This window comes from Phlebotomus papatasi, chromosome 2, assembly GCF_024763615.1.
Source record: "Phlebotomus papatasi isolate M1 chromosome 2, Ppap_2.1, whole genome shotgun sequence".
Lineage (NCBI taxonomy): Eukaryota > Metazoa > Arthropoda > Insecta > Diptera > Psychodidae > Phlebotomus > Phlebotomus papatasi.
Genome location: NC_077223.1, coordinates 104,328,666 through 104,344,378, shown reverse-complemented (window position 1 = coordinate 104,344,378; position 15,713 = coordinate 104,328,666). Strand labels below are relative to the sequence as shown.

General features: G+C 34.5%; 4 protein-coding genes across 9 annotated transcripts; 2 read left to right on the top strand and 2 right to left on the bottom strand.

The window, feature by feature from the left end:
• Positions 1–28: 28 nt before the first annotated feature.
• LOC129800582 (uncharacterized) lies at positions 29–1,237 on the bottom strand. The gene is made up of 2 exons (XM_055845070.1): positions 946–1,237; positions 29–886 (listed from the first exon to the last, which is right to left on the bottom strand). The coding sequence occupies exons 1-2, from the start codon at positions 1,211–1,213 to the stop codon at positions 459–461; spliced, it is 696 nt and encodes a 231-aa protein (XP_055701045.1). The 5' UTR covers positions 1,214–1,237; the 3' UTR covers positions 29–458.
• Positions 1,211–14,364, top strand: LOC129800565 (tyrosine-protein phosphatase non-receptor type 61F). 6 transcript variants are annotated; one of them, XM_055845053.1, is made up of 8 exons: positions 1,258–1,495; positions 1,856–2,029; positions 2,096–2,230; positions 2,297–2,650; positions 6,195–6,341; positions 6,431–6,864; positions 6,970–7,095; positions 14,053–14,364. In XM_055845053.1, exons 1-8 carry the CDS (start codon positions 1,424–1,426, stop codon positions 14,096–14,098), a joined length of 1,488 nt encoding a protein of 495 aa, XP_055701028.1. In that variant the 5' UTR covers positions 1,258–1,423; the 3' UTR covers positions 14,099–14,364. The 6 variants fall into 6 exon arrangements, with proteins under 6 accessions (XP_055701023.1, XP_055701028.1, XP_055701029.1 ...); XM_055845054.1 differs by having other exon boundaries at positions 1,272–1,495; positions 6,973–7,095; XM_055845052.1 differs by having other exon boundaries at positions 1,273–1,495; positions 6,422–6,864; positions 6,973–7,095.
• A 66-nt stretch (positions 14,365–14,430) lies between these two features.
• LOC129800579 (probable small nuclear ribonucleoprotein Sm D1) lies at positions 14,431–15,093 on the top strand. The gene is made up of 2 exons (XM_055845068.1): positions 14,431–14,549; positions 14,674–15,093. Exons 1-2 carry the CDS (start codon positions 14,536–14,538, stop codon positions 15,032–15,034), a joined length of 375 nt encoding a protein of 124 aa, XP_055701043.1. The 5' UTR covers positions 14,431–14,535; the 3' UTR covers positions 15,035–15,093.
• Positions 15,049–15,694, bottom strand: LOC129800580 (uncharacterized). Its single transcript, XM_055845069.1, has 2 exons — positions 15,508–15,694; positions 15,049–15,443 (listed from the first exon to the last, which is right to left on the bottom strand). The coding sequence occupies exons 1-2, from the start codon at positions 15,520–15,522 to the stop codon at positions 15,156–15,158; spliced, it is 303 nt and encodes a 100-aa protein (XP_055701044.1). The 5' UTR covers positions 15,523–15,694; the 3' UTR covers positions 15,049–15,155.
• Between the last annotated feature and the right edge of the window lie 19 nt (positions 15,695–15,713).

Here is a 15,713-nt window from a genome sequence, read left to right as displayed (position 1 = left end):
CACACTCACACAGAAAAGCCAACAAAAAAAGAATTTAATAAAATTTTTATTTGAGAAACACGGTGACTGCGGGAAGAAAAATCACGAGCTGAAATTTCCAAGTGGTTCGCACAAAATTTTCACAGCGACTGCCACACCGAATTTGACGAGGCCACAAGATTAATTGCGGACTTTATCTTCCAACTTTTTCCTCGCCAAAAAGCCCGACCCGATAACACACGGCTTTTTGCCTGTCTTGTTTGCATGTGGCTCTTATGTAAATCCAGTGTTTTCGTGAATGCTTTTTTTTTCTACTCATCCCGCCCCAGAACAAACTCTCTCGCTCTCTACAATCTCTTCAGATTTTTAATGGTGCATTTTTGGCCAGAAATTTTTGACCAAAAACAAGGAAGTTTACCAGCTACAGCAGACCCTGACATTTCACACTCCGGGAAGTACTTTTCTCAGCCCCAAGGAGATCACTTGGTGACGCCATCAAAGAGATTTGTTTGCTGCTCCAGCATCTCCAGGAGCGGATCCAGAGGTTTATTGCACTCGGGATCGTAGTCTGCTCCAACGCTCCACAGGGACTCCAAATCGTACAATTTTCTTGCATTTGCTGAAAAAATATGCAGTGCTATATTCCCCATGTCTATGGCTATCCAGTCTCTGCAATTGGCCCCTTCAATCTTTGGAATCTCATCTCCTGGACTGCGTTTCATCTTGTACACCTTCCGCACATATTCTGCCAGCCCTCTCATGTGTCTCACACTCAGGGCTGTTGTGACACAGAGATAGTCGACGTACTTCAGTTCCGGAGGGACTTTGCACACAAAAACATCCCGCCCTTTCTCTCGCCGGAGGAGCTCAACAAGATCCTCAATTTCAAACACTCCCTTTGCACCTCCTACTCATAAAATATCACAATTTATGGGTGTCATCAGTATCCTAGTACAATTTACTTACTCTCAAGATTAATCCCTTCGTAAGGATCTGGCCCAGTCACCTCCAAATCCTCCTCTTCCTGAACCCTGGCACGTTCCTCTTCCACATCAAAGATCTTTGGTGATTGATTTTCATCGAAAATCTTATACCGTTGGGACACAGCACCTGGCAGGGATTTATCCACATCTTCAACGAATTTTCCCGGAGGTTTACTGGTGCAGTATCCTCGCCAGTGATGGGAAATCCAGTAAAATCTCCAAGATGAAATTCCCCGGTAAACACGAAACATAGCGAAAAAGTGAGGTTATGGCGAATGTTTGACGGGGGAGGGAAATTTTGCCACGAGATGGCGCTGCAAGTCAATTAAAAAATTTTGGGCGAGCTTGTAGTTTTTCAGAGGCAATTTTTCCATTTTGTGTTTTACGGCTGTGCGGGGTGGAAAAGTATGCAAAAAAGTAGTTAAGTGGCAAGTGAGATAAGTGAACTCAACACTGGCAATATGACATCGACAAGTATTGAGGCGGAATACGGAGAAATTAACGATAACAATAGATGGCATGGAGTGTTCCAGGTGAGCGCATTTAGGGTCTTCTGGGGGGCTTTCCCGTATCTTTCCCGAGTGGCTGGATATTTGGAAAGTTGGACAGTGTCCCTGGGCAGACAATTATCACAATTTGGTGGTGAATATCTCAGTGTAATTGGGTAGAATTTGCCAGAGAAAATGATGTCACAATCCAGGGGCGTGCATGTTGAATTTGTCCAGGGGCGTAGAGAACGCGTTCTCCCTGGAAGAAAATTGGAATTCCGGGAAAATTTGGCCTTTTTTTCTTGCCTTCTCCTTTTGTTTTTTGTCCAAAAATGCCTATGCGTTTCTTACCCAATTCCCCCGGCTTTCCCTATTGATCAATTTCTCTGATGACTTGCTCAACAGTCAATCAAGGATAAATGTGAGTTGGAGGCCAAACAGAAACAATTCACACTGGATGAGTCCAAGAGTGTTTCCAATAGAAAGTACAACAGATACCGCGATGTCAATCCCTATGATCACTCCCGGATTGTGCTCCATCGCGGAGACACGGACTACATCAATGCCAATCTCGTAAAGGTAAAAACAACCCCATTCCCCTTCTCTCTCAGCTTCCGGAAATCAAAAAAAAACTCTCAATTGCAGATGGAGAGGGCAAACAGAAAGTACATTCTGACGCAGGGACCTCTGCAGCAGACTGTCTCACACTTTTGGCTGATGGTGTGGGAACAGGACTCGAAAGCAATACTAATGTTAAATAAATTACTTGAGAACAAACAGGTGAGACAGAAGCGCCCCATTTGAAATTCCACCGTTCCTCCTCCATTTCTTGGTCCTCCTTTCCAGGTCAAATGCCACCTGTACTGGCCCGAGAAGATTGGCGAGGAGCACCGTATGAATCTGACGGACGTCGGACTCACTGTGGAGTATTTGCAGATGGAGGATTTTGGCAATTTCTCCATTCGCACCCTAAGACTGACCGACACCGAATCCACAAAATCACGCGAAATTCTGCAATTTCACTACACCACATGGCCCGATTTTGGCATTCCCAGCTCACCCGTGGCTTTTCTGCAGTTTCTCAAGAAGGTCCGCAAGTCCGGAGCCCTGGATGATGACGTGGGGCCACCAGTTGTTCACTGCAGTGCCGGAATTGGACGATCCGGGACATTCTGTCTCGTCGATTGCTGCCTCGTATTGGTAAGTCTGCTCTTGTGGTACTTTTAACAACATCTGAACTTCATTTTTCACCGTAAGAGGCGCTGTTGTCATTCCCTAAAATTCCAAATTCTAAAATTTTAAATTACCTTCAATATTTTTTATTTTATCAATTTCCTTCTAATACGGCTGCTTTTTGATTTAGAAAAAAACGATAGGAATACAAATTGGACTGAACTGAATTATTCAAAACGATTTTCCCAAACCAAAATTCATTGTTTTCCAGATCAAAATTGATTTTTATTTGCTTAATTTAAATAAATAATCAAAATTTTTCTGCTGATTAAAAATGAATAATGAAATTAATAAAATTAATTAATGAAATTATTGGTCAAAATTGAATATTTTTTCAAACTGATTGTTCTACTGATTAAAGATGATTTTTTCCAAACCAAAATTGATAGTTTTACTGACCAAAATCGATTTTTATTGGTAAAATTTGAATAATTATTCATCCCGATTTTTCTATTGATTATAATTGATTTTCCAAACCAAGATTGAACGGTTTTGTTGACAAAAATTGATTTTTATTGGTCAAAATTGAATGATTATTCAAAACAATTTTTTACTAATTAAAGATGATTTTTTCCAAACCAAAATTGATAGTTTTACTGACCAAAATAGATTTTTATTGGTAAAATTTGAATAATAATTCAACCCGATTTTTCTACTGATTATAATTAATTTTTCCAAACCAAAATTTAACGGTTTTGTTGACAAAAATTGATTTTTATTGGTCAAATTTAAATGATTATTCAAAACAATTTTTTATTAAATTAAGATGATTTTTTTCAAACCAAAATTGATCTTTTACTGACTAAAATCAATTTTTATTGGTAAAATTTGAATAAATATTCAACCCGGTTTTCTACTGAATTTAATTGATTTTTCCAAACCAAAATTGAACGGTTTTGTTGACAAGAATCGATTTTTATTGGTCAAAATTGAATAATTATTCAAAACATTTTTTTACTAATTAAAGATGATTTTTTTTTCAAACCAAAATTAATCGTTTTGGTGAACAAAATCGATTTTTATTGGTGAAATTTGAGTGATTATTCAAAACGATTTTCTGCTGATTATAATTGATTTTTTTTTCAAACCAAAATTGATCGTTTTGCTGATCGAAATCGATTTTTCTTGATGAAATTTGAGTAATTATTCAAAATGGGGTTTTACTGATTAAAGATGATTTTTTCGAAGTCAAAATTGATTGTTTTCCTGATCAAAATCAATTTTATTGGTCAATTTTGAATATTTATTCAGATTTTTTTTTACTGACTAAAACCTTATTGATTGTTTTGCTGACTAAAATTTATTTTTGTTGATCAAATTTGAATAATTAATCAAATTATTAAAAATGGTTTTTCTTCTGGTTAAAGATGAGTTTTTCCAAACCAAAACTGATCATTTTACTTAACAAAATTGTTCATTTTACATAACAAACTCCGTTTTATTTGGTAAAATTTGAATAATTATTAAAACGATTTTACAAATGATCAAAAATATTTTTTCCAAACCAAAATTGAAGAAATATTCAAATTATTTTAAATAATTTTTCTGGTCTTTAAACCCGAGTTTTTCCAAACTATCATTGATCATTTTACTTAACCAAATCGACTTTAATGGCTCCGGCAAACCTTTTAGATCGGTCAAATTTCATGAAATCAAAATTCGTGTCCTTTTTTCAAGAGTTTTGCATAAGGCTGTCTCACTCTTTAGTATACCAAATTAAACTGAACAAATTTAATTTGGTGTCATATACAAATAGACATATGCTAACACTTTAAGAAAGAAAGGGATGTGAATTTTGATTTTAGGAAATTTTCCTAATCTAAAAAGTGTACCCGAGCCATAATTAGTCAATTTTAAATATTTATTAAAAATGATTTTTCTACTGTTTAAAATTGTTTTTTTTTCAAAGTCAAATTTATTGTTTTACTGATCAAAATCAATCTTGGTTTGGAAAAAATCATCTTTAATCTATAGAAGAATCAATTTGACTACATTTATTCTTGGTAAATTTAGAACTTTCGATTCCAGTAAAATATTCATGGAAGTTTTGAAAAGGGAAAAGCAAGAGTATTTCATTTTCTCTACTAACCATCTCAGATAAAAAATCTATAATTTTGACTAACATTTTTACTAGTTTAATTTAATTAGTGATTAAATTTGATTTTTTACTAACCAAAAAATATTTTTATTCATCCTTCATCATCTTTTATATCAGGAAAATTTCATGAAATCAAAATTCACGTCCCATTCTCTAACACCTCAAATTGGATTGGACTAAATTGAATTTAGTTTGATGTTTAAAAGAAGAAGAAGAAGAAGAAGAAGAAGAGTGCGAGCGAGTGGGAGAGAATTATGCAGAAGGATTGAGAAGGAAAGGGATGTGAATTGTGACTTCTTAAAATTTTCCTGATCTAAATGATGTGCTGTAGCCATTAGAATCGGGGCTAGAGTCATTTTAAGATTCTTTTTTTTTAACTCCTTTTTTCTGGTCAGGAGGGTTTATGGCAGACCTGTGCTCGTTAAAAGTCGTGTAATATCGGAAATTTTGTGTTGATAATTTTAATGGAAATTACAGATAGCCATACTGGTAATACTAATCCCGCTCATTCACGGTGCCATGATAAATATTTTTGCGCCAAAAAGACATAATAGAAAGAGAAACTCTCATAAAAATAAATTGTCTTCTTGATAACTTTGTCGGAAGACGGATAGCTGTTCACTAAACACCTTTTTACTTGAATCTTGCGGAAATATGAAGAAATTTAAAGAAAATATCATTTCAAATGACAAGCTTCCTAAATCGCGCCCAATTCAACTGTGAGAGAGAGATAGAGACACAAATAACTCACTTGACAAACGTCTGGCGGCGCTGCGGTTGCAAAAAATCTCTGAAATGCGACAAAATATTTTCTTCTCTATTTTATCTTTATTAGCAGATCGTGTCCCTTCTTGTAATATGTACTTTTGCATTCCTTATTAACCAAAATAGTGTTGTACACAAGGATTTTTCTCAAACCTATCCTGAATTTTGGGACAGCTCAAAAGAATATGAGTCTTCCAGCTCAAAATTTCATCCCAATGTTTTTGTTGTAATATCGACACTTATTCACAATTCACCCAAATAACTGTATTCAACTAAATTATTAAAAGGATTTTCTTGTGAAAATTACTTAACTCTGAGGAATTAAACAATTTTCACATTAAAAACCTCTCATTTTCTCTACGAGAATTTTCGCGGCATTTCGAAGAATGCCAACAGGCACCACCAAATTCACTTCGGCTTTTCCTTAAGCTCAGGCCTGGTTTATGGGAAGGGTGGGGTCCCTCGATTGTCGCAAAGATCTTCTCAAAAAGACAAAGATTATTTTTTGTATGTGCGATGTCGTTTCGTAGTACATAAAAGGTTTATTAAATATCCGGTAGAGGCGCTTCATCCTCAAATATGATTGATGACGTCAATTGTGCAAATTTTTAAAATTATTTTCGCGATTTTTTTTGCTTGGTTTGGTAGATTGAACGTGAAGGTGAAAATAAGGTGTCCGTTCAGGATGTCCTCCTGGAGCTTCGACGTTTCCGCATGGGCCTCATACAGACAGTGGATCAGCTTCTGTTCTCCTACCAAGCAATTATCGAGGGGATCAAACGCCTCAATAATCCTGTGAGTCTTCTGTCCAGATACTTTTTTCCTTTTGTTTTGGTTAATCCTTGGCATTTTCTCTACTGATAAATTTGGTCTAGCTTTCTCAGGACTTTGATGATTACTATGAAAAAGTGACTAATGCCCAGTCAGAAGAGGATGAAAATGTTGATCAGGCACCACCGCCACTACCGCCACCTCGTGTTGATTCCCTCCATGGAGGTCAACCTGCCAAGCCATTGCCTTCAATTCCCACCGGAGATGCTGAGGGCAATCCGGTGGCTGTGAATGGGAACGACGAGCCGAGGGGAGAGGAGAATGGTGTTGGGAGTGTGGATCGTCCACTGCCACCGTTGCCCAGGGATAATTCACTGGAGAAGGTGGATGAGTCTCAGAGTGACCATGATTCGCTGGAAGATGAGGAAGAGGATGATTTGGCTGAGGATGAAGCCGAGGAGGAGGGAAGTGAAGAGATGAATGAGGCAGAGAAGAATGGATTGGACAACAGCAATGATTCAATCAAGTCTGATGAGAATATTGACAAGTAATTGATCTTTTTTTTCTTTTTCTTTTTTTCTAGCAGCAAAAGGGGCTGACAATTAATGATTTTTTTGTCTTTGTGCTTTTCTTCTAAATTTTTTTTTTGCAGTAGTCAAGAGGAGGCTCAGTTGAGACGCAGGAAGCGCCAGGAGCGACAGGATGCCATGGCGGAGAAAGTGCGCGAAATCAAGCGGAAACAGAAAATGAGTGAAGAATCATCACCGAAAAAGCGCAGGTCACTTATGATTACTATAGCTGCTGGTGTTATTCTTGGTGTAATTTGTGTCTATGCCTATGTCAAATTCACATGAATTTTTTCACCATCCACAAAAATATCCCCGAAAATGCCTCTAACACCCTAACTTTTTTTTCTAAAACAAAACAACAATTTCCGGGGACCTTTTTTCCCCTTTCTTAATTGTTAGGTTGCAATTGTGCCATCGAGAAGCTTTCATAAATTGAAGGTAAGGTTTTTTTTCTATTGAAAAGTCCGTGGAGAATGTTTGACAAATAGCCCCGCCCACAAAATTCTCTAGTGCCGCCCTCTTGAGAAGTTATGATAAATTTTATATATATTTTTTTTAATTTTATAAATAGAAGATTTTTATGGTAATCTTCGAGCCAGTTAATTTCAGTACAATATTTGCAGGAGGTGACTTAATATTTCATCTTGAAAAATAGACCACGCTCCTTCCATTATTCTTGGTAATTTTATTAATTGTATGACAGTAACTGTGTTATCACACTTGCACATTAAAATTTTAATATGATTCACATTAATTGTCGCTGGTGAGAGTCCAAATGTGTAATTTGTGTATTTGAATCATTTTATATTCAAAATTTGATCTATTTGTTGATAAAAAGGTAGACTTGGCCCGCAAAATTTGATATAAATTGATTTATAGCATTAATGCGAAAAAATAATGCGATTTTCACTTTAATTTTTTAATGTGAAAAATATTTATGCTTTAGGTAAATTTAAACTTATTTTTGCAGACCAAATCCACTTCTTTATCAATAAATAGAAAAAAAACCCAAAATATTAAGTGACTCAAAGACACAAATAACATATTTGGACATTAAAATTTTAATGTGCAAGTGTGATAACGCGGTAAGATTCGTGATCCAAAAATTAAATGTGGAAAAATACTTTTTTTATATTTTTGACTGCAGAAAATTTAGTACGGTAAAATGGGGTAATTTGGAACAATAATGTCTATTTTGGGATTTTTGAGATTTTCTCAATGTTTCAGGTGGTCAAAGAGAAAAGGAAAGCCACAAAGAAGTACAAGACTTTACATTCCAGAGTACCTCTTCGTTGTTTTTTTGTTTTGCCATCTGAAACTGTCAGGAAACTTCACCGTTCCAAATTAGACATCCAATACCTCGAATTTCCACACTGAGAAAAAAAGAGGGTGCGATTGACATTTTTTCCTCATAAATTTAACACTTTAGGTGTAAAAATAATCAACATTTTTTAATGTTAATTTTACACCTTTTTAAAAGTAAAATTAACATGAAAAAGGGTAACTTTAACCTAATAAGCAGAATTTAATTAAAAAAGGAATGTTTTTGGCTATAATTACACTTTCGATATAGGAGAGTGCCTATTTTTTTTTTTTTTAATAATTTATTTTTCTAATTCGAAACCTCGAAATTTTTATTATAAACTGATAGTATCGTGCTTTCGGAATAATATCTGCAACAAATTATTGAATTGGATTTATAGTAAGGTAAAGTGCCCTGAAGTCGACCGGTTCCTCAATTCGACCGGTAGAGTTATTTATTCAATTTATTTATATTTGCACTAATATTTGGCGTATGATCTAACATTAATAGTAGGTCAATTATTTTATAAATAAATACGAATCAATGACAATTTTATAGAAATTCACCATTAAAACATTCAAATATTGACCACCGGTCGACTCGAGGACACTTTACCTTAGACAGTTTTTATTTTAGGTTAGATTGAATATAACCTCATTTTGAAATAACCTGTCTATTTGTGAGACTATTATAATAATTTGAAATACAAATTAATATTTTTAGAGTCGCTTTTAGAACGATAAAATATTAAAGATTCTAACCTCAAAGTTGCAATCTGTTACCAGAATTAGTGAATGAGGAGCAGTCTTTGGTCATTTTAAGGTTAGAATAAATTATAGCTTCAATTCTACCCAGCGAGCACCAAATTCTAACCGATTTCAATTCATTTGAAAACATGTATTTTCGGCTGGATTCTCCTAACCTCAAAATGACACTCGCCGGGCGGTACCATTTTCATAAGTTAGCAAAGCTTTGTCATGTAACGAAGATTCTCAGCGGAAAATGAACATTGGACGAACAAAAAGAAACCAGTGGCCTATCAAGCCTAATAAAAAGTGAAGCTATTTTTCACTTTTCCATGTAAAAATTTTGCACATATTGCACCGCGACTTGAACAAATTTGCTCGTAGTTCTTGTATTATTTCGGCGAACATTATGAAATATGCATTTTTAAATAGCTTTTAGTGCACGATTTCGAAATATATCAGACTGATAAATCAATTCTCTTTAGGAAAAAACTTGTCAAAAGTCTTCAGTGCCTCTATGCAAAAACGTATGGAAAAATAAAATGTCGAGAGGCCCCTGAAGAAACAAAGAATATAAAAGCGTGAGATATTAGAAAAAATCCGGAAAGGTTCATTTTATATTTTAAGATTGCTAAGGGGGCGTGGCTAAATTATCATAGGAGGGGCTTTTGATGAACCCCTTCCACAAAAAAGCATTCTAATTACTGGCTCGTAGGGTTTAACTGAAAACTTTTAAAGAAATCTTCTTTATTTAATTATTTCTGTTGAAGAGGGAACTGTTGAGTAGATCAATGGGCGGGGCTTATTTAAGTAGTCAAACTGTTACGTCTGCAGAATAATAAAAAAATATCAAGCGAAGAATCCCAATTTTTTAACACTGAGAAAAAAAAGAGGGTGCGATTAACTTTTTCCTCATAATTTTAACACTTTTTAGGTGTAAAAATATATCAACATTTTTTAATGTTAATTTTACACCTTTTTAAGGGTAAAATTAACATGAAAAAGGATAACTTTAACCCCTAATACACCTAAAAAGGGTAATATTTACACCAATTTTGGATCAATACTGCAGGGTAAAATTAACATTTCCGGAATGTTATTTTAACTTTTTCGGATTTCTCTCAGTGAAGGGATCAAAGATAAAAGAAAATTTGCAGGGAAGTTCTTGAAGGCAGAATTGTAGCTGAATCCTTAAATGGCTGTAAAATTCTCTCATTGAATTTCTGGCATAAATTTTCCCCATCCCAGATCCTTTATCCTGAACCGCCCTAGATGAAAAAAGCTGCATAATAACCATCCTCTATCACAACATCTGTCCCTCCTCTGTACAGATTTTTTAACAACAAAAAAATAAAAATAAAAACCCGTGTTAACATTTTAGATTAGAGACAAATCACTAAAAAAAGCAACCTCCTTCGTCCCGTAGACATTTAATTATTTCCGATTAGACCTATTATATACAATACAGAAATTTTTCTCATGAAAAGAATGATTGTAGAATTGTGTGGAAGGCAACGATTAACTAATACGAATATTTTTGAGACACTTTCACTTTCTCGCGTGCGGTTGATGGATAATGCAGAGAGAATGGGACAAAATGCCTCATTGCTGAAGATAAGAAAATGTTTCTTTGATAAAATTGTGCGTAGAATATACAGTGTGATGAAGAATGAATGGAGAATGTTCAAAAAAAAATAATTAATAATTTTTGAAAATGGATAATTTTCAATATTCTTGTTTACATCAATATTTTCGAAATTATTCATTCATTCATTTCATTTATTGTCATCTCTTACATACCAATCTGTTTACGAATTTACAAATTATTTTAAAGATAAAATGTAGAAAATGGTTTGCATTTAAAATTTTATTAGATTGAATCAATTTAAGAATCAGAAAATTGCACATGAATCAATTATTGAGTCAAAAAAAATTATAATTTGAATTTTTCATCAATTTCTTTTGATTTTTCGAAAAAAAATTTAAAAATTTGAACCATAAACTTTTCATAACATTAAAGTTTATGCAGTTTCCGTTGATTTCCGTTGCAGCTGACCTATTAACTAATCGATCGTCACTGAAAATTTTATCGACATTTAATCGATTAGTTACATAATTTAATTTTGTGGGAATTTGATGGGTTTCCTCAATGAACTGTTGACAAGTTTCACAAGGAGAAAAATCCATGGAGGTTATCCTTGGAAAAATCGCTAAGATTTCGCATTCATTCCACGGAGTCGTCTATATCATTTCGCGTGGATTTCTTTTCAATAAATTTCGAGGAATTTTCTGTTAATACAAAATTTCAATAGAATATTTCAAGTAGAGGGAAGTGAGGCACCTTTGAACTGGGGCAACTTTGAAATTGAGCTTTATTCTCCAATTTTTAAATGAAACTGGGCTTTATAAAGATATTATTGTGGAGTTCAGAGGCAAAATGACACATATCCTATGGCTAAAGCATAGGATATGTGTCATTTTACCTCTGAGCTCCACAATTTAGCTTCGCAAACCAAGTATGAAGCTAAATTGCATTATGATAAGACTCATTTACATCTAAAAGTGAAAGAAAAATACCAATTCTAAATCTACCCCAATTCAAAGGTACTCCACTTCCCCCTTTAATTCCTCATATCTTTTCTGCTAGGAATAGGGCACGATGGAATGTGTCCAATTACCAGTCTATATTTATGACCATGGAATTATAGTCAATATAGTACACAAAAATTTTGCATTTATGCTGCATAAAACTTTCATGCTAGCGCTATCATTAATTACTATAACTTTTCTTCAATAATCTGCAAATTCCTTGGCCTTTTATTGCTTTGAACGAAATTTATTGCTTATGACCAACTACAGAAGGTCCTGGGATTATGCATATTTTCGGGACCGACAAAAAGCGCGCGAAACGGCTTTATAAGTTACGGAATAAGTTGCGGAAATGCCGCAAAATATGCAATATATTCTTGACGCCAATTAATTGGACTATTTTCAGTGCCAACGGTTCATAAATCACGCATTTCAAATCTAGCGCCTGGAAAAATTGCATACATTTCGGAGCACATCAAAAATTATTTCACAAATGAGCTTCTGGTGATAGGCAAAGATGCATAGATGTGTTTGAATAATCCCGGGATCCTTGTACATATCGTCGGTTGGATTAGCAACTGTGCTAACTGCATTTGCTTTGTAATTATTTTTGTAAGCGACACATCGCTGCGTCGCTTTTGCAATGAATGCAGAACAAATGCAGCTAGCACAGTTTCTGATCCAACGGACGATATTATGACAAATTTTCGTCATCATTAACACTTGCAAGTAAATTTGCGTCAAATTTTGGCCTCAGTGAAATAAATGTTATGATTTCTTGCTCTTTCGTTTGCCTATCAGCTTTTTTTAATGAAACAAAAGAAGTCAAACAGTAAGAGTTATCGACTTGCGGTTTTCGAGGAACCTTTCCATAAGTTAACTGTGTGGCTGGATTTTTTATGAAAACCAAGTGAAGCTACATTTTCAGCTTATAAAATTGGGAGACTATTACAAAGTTTTCTGAAAGAAGTTAAAGAAAAATAGTTTTGTTTTTGGAACACCGATGTCCCATTCGTCCTTAAAGGGTTAACGCAATTATATGCATTTCTCTACATTTTTTGAATATTACAGACAGCATTTGCATTTGATCAAAGATAGCTCATGAATAGCTTTCACAAAGTCTTAATGGTTTTTTTATGGTATTATTCGTAGAAAATTTGCAATTACAAATTAACAGCATTTTAATTAAGTATATTCTGTGCTGATCTACGCTAAATAGTGTTAGATCTTGCATCACAGAAGATGCAAAAGTATTTTTAGAAATTTATTGTAGTTTTGAAGCATTCCTATTACAACTATTCTTTGACATTTCCAAGAGCTAAATTGTAGTAAAAATTTAATTATTTTTTTAATGCTTTGCTAAAGATTACAATCACCGCTGTTTCTTGTGCTTATTCGGTAGCATTGTTTTTTTAGGTTATGCTTTTAGGTTGCACATAACCTTAAATAAGAAAATAAAGCACATTTTAAAATGAGAAATTAATCATCAGCATTGAAGTTATTCTCGTCCCAACTCCTGCATAACTAACCATTAAAAACTGAAAGAAACTAAAGTAGTTTGAATTGTGAGAATGTGGATGAAAATAATCAAAAAAACAAAATTGAATATTTTATATAAGAAGTATATATATTTTAACTCGATAGATAATGATCCTATTTATACAAGATGAAAAAGAAGAAACAACTACAAAAGTAAGAAATATACTAAAAATTGAAAACTGAGCTAAAACATTTTATTAGGAAAGAAAATAAGAAACCAATTAAACAATAAAAGTGGATTTTGTGACATAATTTTTTTCCACGGAAAATTTAAAAAAAAAAGGATTGGGAGAAAACTTTAGAGAGGCAGACTTTAAAATCTTGATTTCTTTTTTGGAAGTATATCTTTAAAAGAATATATTAAAACAAAACAAAAAAACTATTTAAAAATATACTGTGTATTTGAATGTGGAAGTAGCTTTTTGATATTATAAAGTGAAAACAAGGAGAGATAAAAAAAAACATTGAAGAAAAGATAGAAGTGAAGTAAACGACTAGACTTTAGTAGAGTAGATAAAGCAAGAAGTAAAGGAAAGTAAGGTTAGAAATGATTATTTTAGAAATTCTTTTACTATTTCACACGCTACAAATGTGATGTCTTTCTATTTTTACAAAATATTAATTATTTAGTTTAGAGAACGAGTTTTTCCTATTTTTTTTTGTTTTTGGCATTCTCTCTCTGAGTGCTCAAAGTTTGTAAATTTCTGCATTTTTCTTCTCTCTCGGCTTTTTTTTTTGTTGAAAAGAATTGTACAATTTTTTTGATTTAGAGAGAAAGAGGAAATTTCTAAGAAGAAAATCATTTTTTAAATCACAAGAAAATTAAAAAAAACAGGAGGTCTAATTTTTGAGATGGAGGATTTAAATAATTTTTTTTCTGAAATTATTTCTTATTTGTCATTGAAAATAAAATATCGTGCATAATTTTTACACCTTTTTCTTATCACTAATTTTCTTTTATTCACTGGTGCATCTTTGCCTTTTTTCAGGACCCACTGCAGATCGCAAAGCAAAAGCGAGAGGGGTAAATTGTGAGAGATAAATTAATTTTGCAAAAAAAAAACGATAAAAAATTAATTTGATGCTGGACAAAGCAGAATTTTGTCGCATTTTTTAGCTTTTAGCAAGATGAGAGAGAATATTTTTACCAATGTATTTTCACTATTTGACGCAGGATAAGTAAAAATTTTTCCAAATGAGAATATGGTGGAGATGAAAGAAAAATTGTAATTTGTTAAGAAATTTATTCACAAAAAAAAAAAAACGGAAAAAAATCGCAAATAAATTGGCGTCCTTCACAACTTTTCGACATTCTCACGACTTTTTCGACCTGTCCATAGGACACCTTGGATTTGTCCATTGTTGTTTCTACTGTAGATTTGATTGTTATTGGGTGGCGCGTTGTGTTTTGCAGCCGGAAACGTTTTGCTAAGATTTTGCGGTTGAAAAATTGGTGAAAATACAAAACAGACATGAAATTGGTCAGGTAAGCAGAGAATTCAGGATTCATAGTGTCCTTCAAGACACACAGGGGATCAAAATTCCCAAAAAATAGAGATTTTTCAAGGAATTGATTGACCTAACCTCAAATGCTGGGGGCTTCTTTGCAGGTTTCTCATGAAATTGAGCCACGAAACAGTGACCATTGAGCTGAAGAATGGTACACAGGTCCATGGAACCATCACAGGAGTGGATGTAGCCATGAATACCCACCTGAAAGCCGTAAAGATGACGATAAAGAACAGGGATCCCGTACAGTTGGACTCCCTGTCGATCAGAGGGAACAATATCAGATACTACATCCTCCCGGACAGTCTGCCCCTCGAGACACTGTTGATAGATGACACCCCAAAGTCCAAGGCGAAGAAAAAGGAGACAGCCAGAGGTGGGAATCGTGGCAGAGGCCGTGGAGCTCGTGGAGGACGCGGAGGACCTCGTGGAAGGGGCGGCAGAGGCCGTGGACGGCGATAAATCCCTTTCTCTTATCTTCTGTATTAAGATACTTTTAATAACATCTCATTTCATGTACAGCCGCTTTGTTAATGTTTTTTGAGGAATGCAAATGAAAAAAATGGGAATGTCCAGGGTCTTTTCAGGGCCCATAGAAGATGACGTACATGGAATAGCAGAAGAAACAGAGGAAGACAAGGACGGAAATGAGGAGCATTGGCCTGCGATGCTCATTTTTCATCTTCTTGAGCAGCTCCTTATTCTTTTCCAAGACGCTCTTGATGTACTTCAGGTCTTCTTCAGCCTGGGCACGATTCTCTTCTGGCAAATCTGGATTATTGAGGCGTGTCTCTAGAATTTGTGTGCGATGCAAGAGCTCAGTGATTGTCTCCTCTGCTGCCTTGATCATGCACTGGTTCTTGCTTTCCTGCTGCAGGATTTCCCAGGAGAAATGGGTCAGCGAAAGTAGGTGGGAGAAAGTTTTTCCATTTTACCTGTGTTTGAGCCATTATGGAATAATTCCCTCTGAACTTTAGTACTCTTTATCCACTAGAAGTCAATAATTCAAAGCTCCTATCATTTCCGGGAACCTAATCCTCAGAATTCTCTATTTTCCCTCCTCGTCTCTCTATTAGTAAACAAAAACTTTCTCTCAGCGACTTTCGTTAAATTTTCTTGTCGCTCAATTTGACGCCGGCTG

What these genes read in the sequence shown, in the direction of transcription:
- LOC129800582 (XM_055845070.1), bottom strand. Translation starts at nt 1,213, where the DNA reads ATGTTTCGTGTTTACCGGGGAATTTCATCTTGGAGATTTTACTGGATT. An exon ending in CGAAGGGATTAATCTTGAGA is followed by an intron (nt 887 to 945) that starts GTAAGTAAATTG and finishes TTTTATGAGTAG; the next exon opens with GAGGTGCAAAGGGAGTGTTT.
- LOC129800565 (XM_055845048.1), top strand. Translation starts at nt 1,424, where the DNA reads ATGACATCGACAAGTATTGAGGCGGAATACGGAGAAATTAACGATAAC. An exon ending in TCAATGCCAATCTCGTAAAG is followed by an intron (nt 2,030 to 2,095) that starts GTAAAAACAACC and finishes TCTCAATTGCAG; the next exon opens with ATGGAGAGGGCAAACAGAAA. An exon ending in TCGATTGCTGCCTCGTATTG is followed by an intron (nt 2,651 to 6,194) that starts GTAAGTCTGCTC and finishes TTGGTTTGGTAG; the next exon opens with ATTGAACGTGAAGGTGAAAA.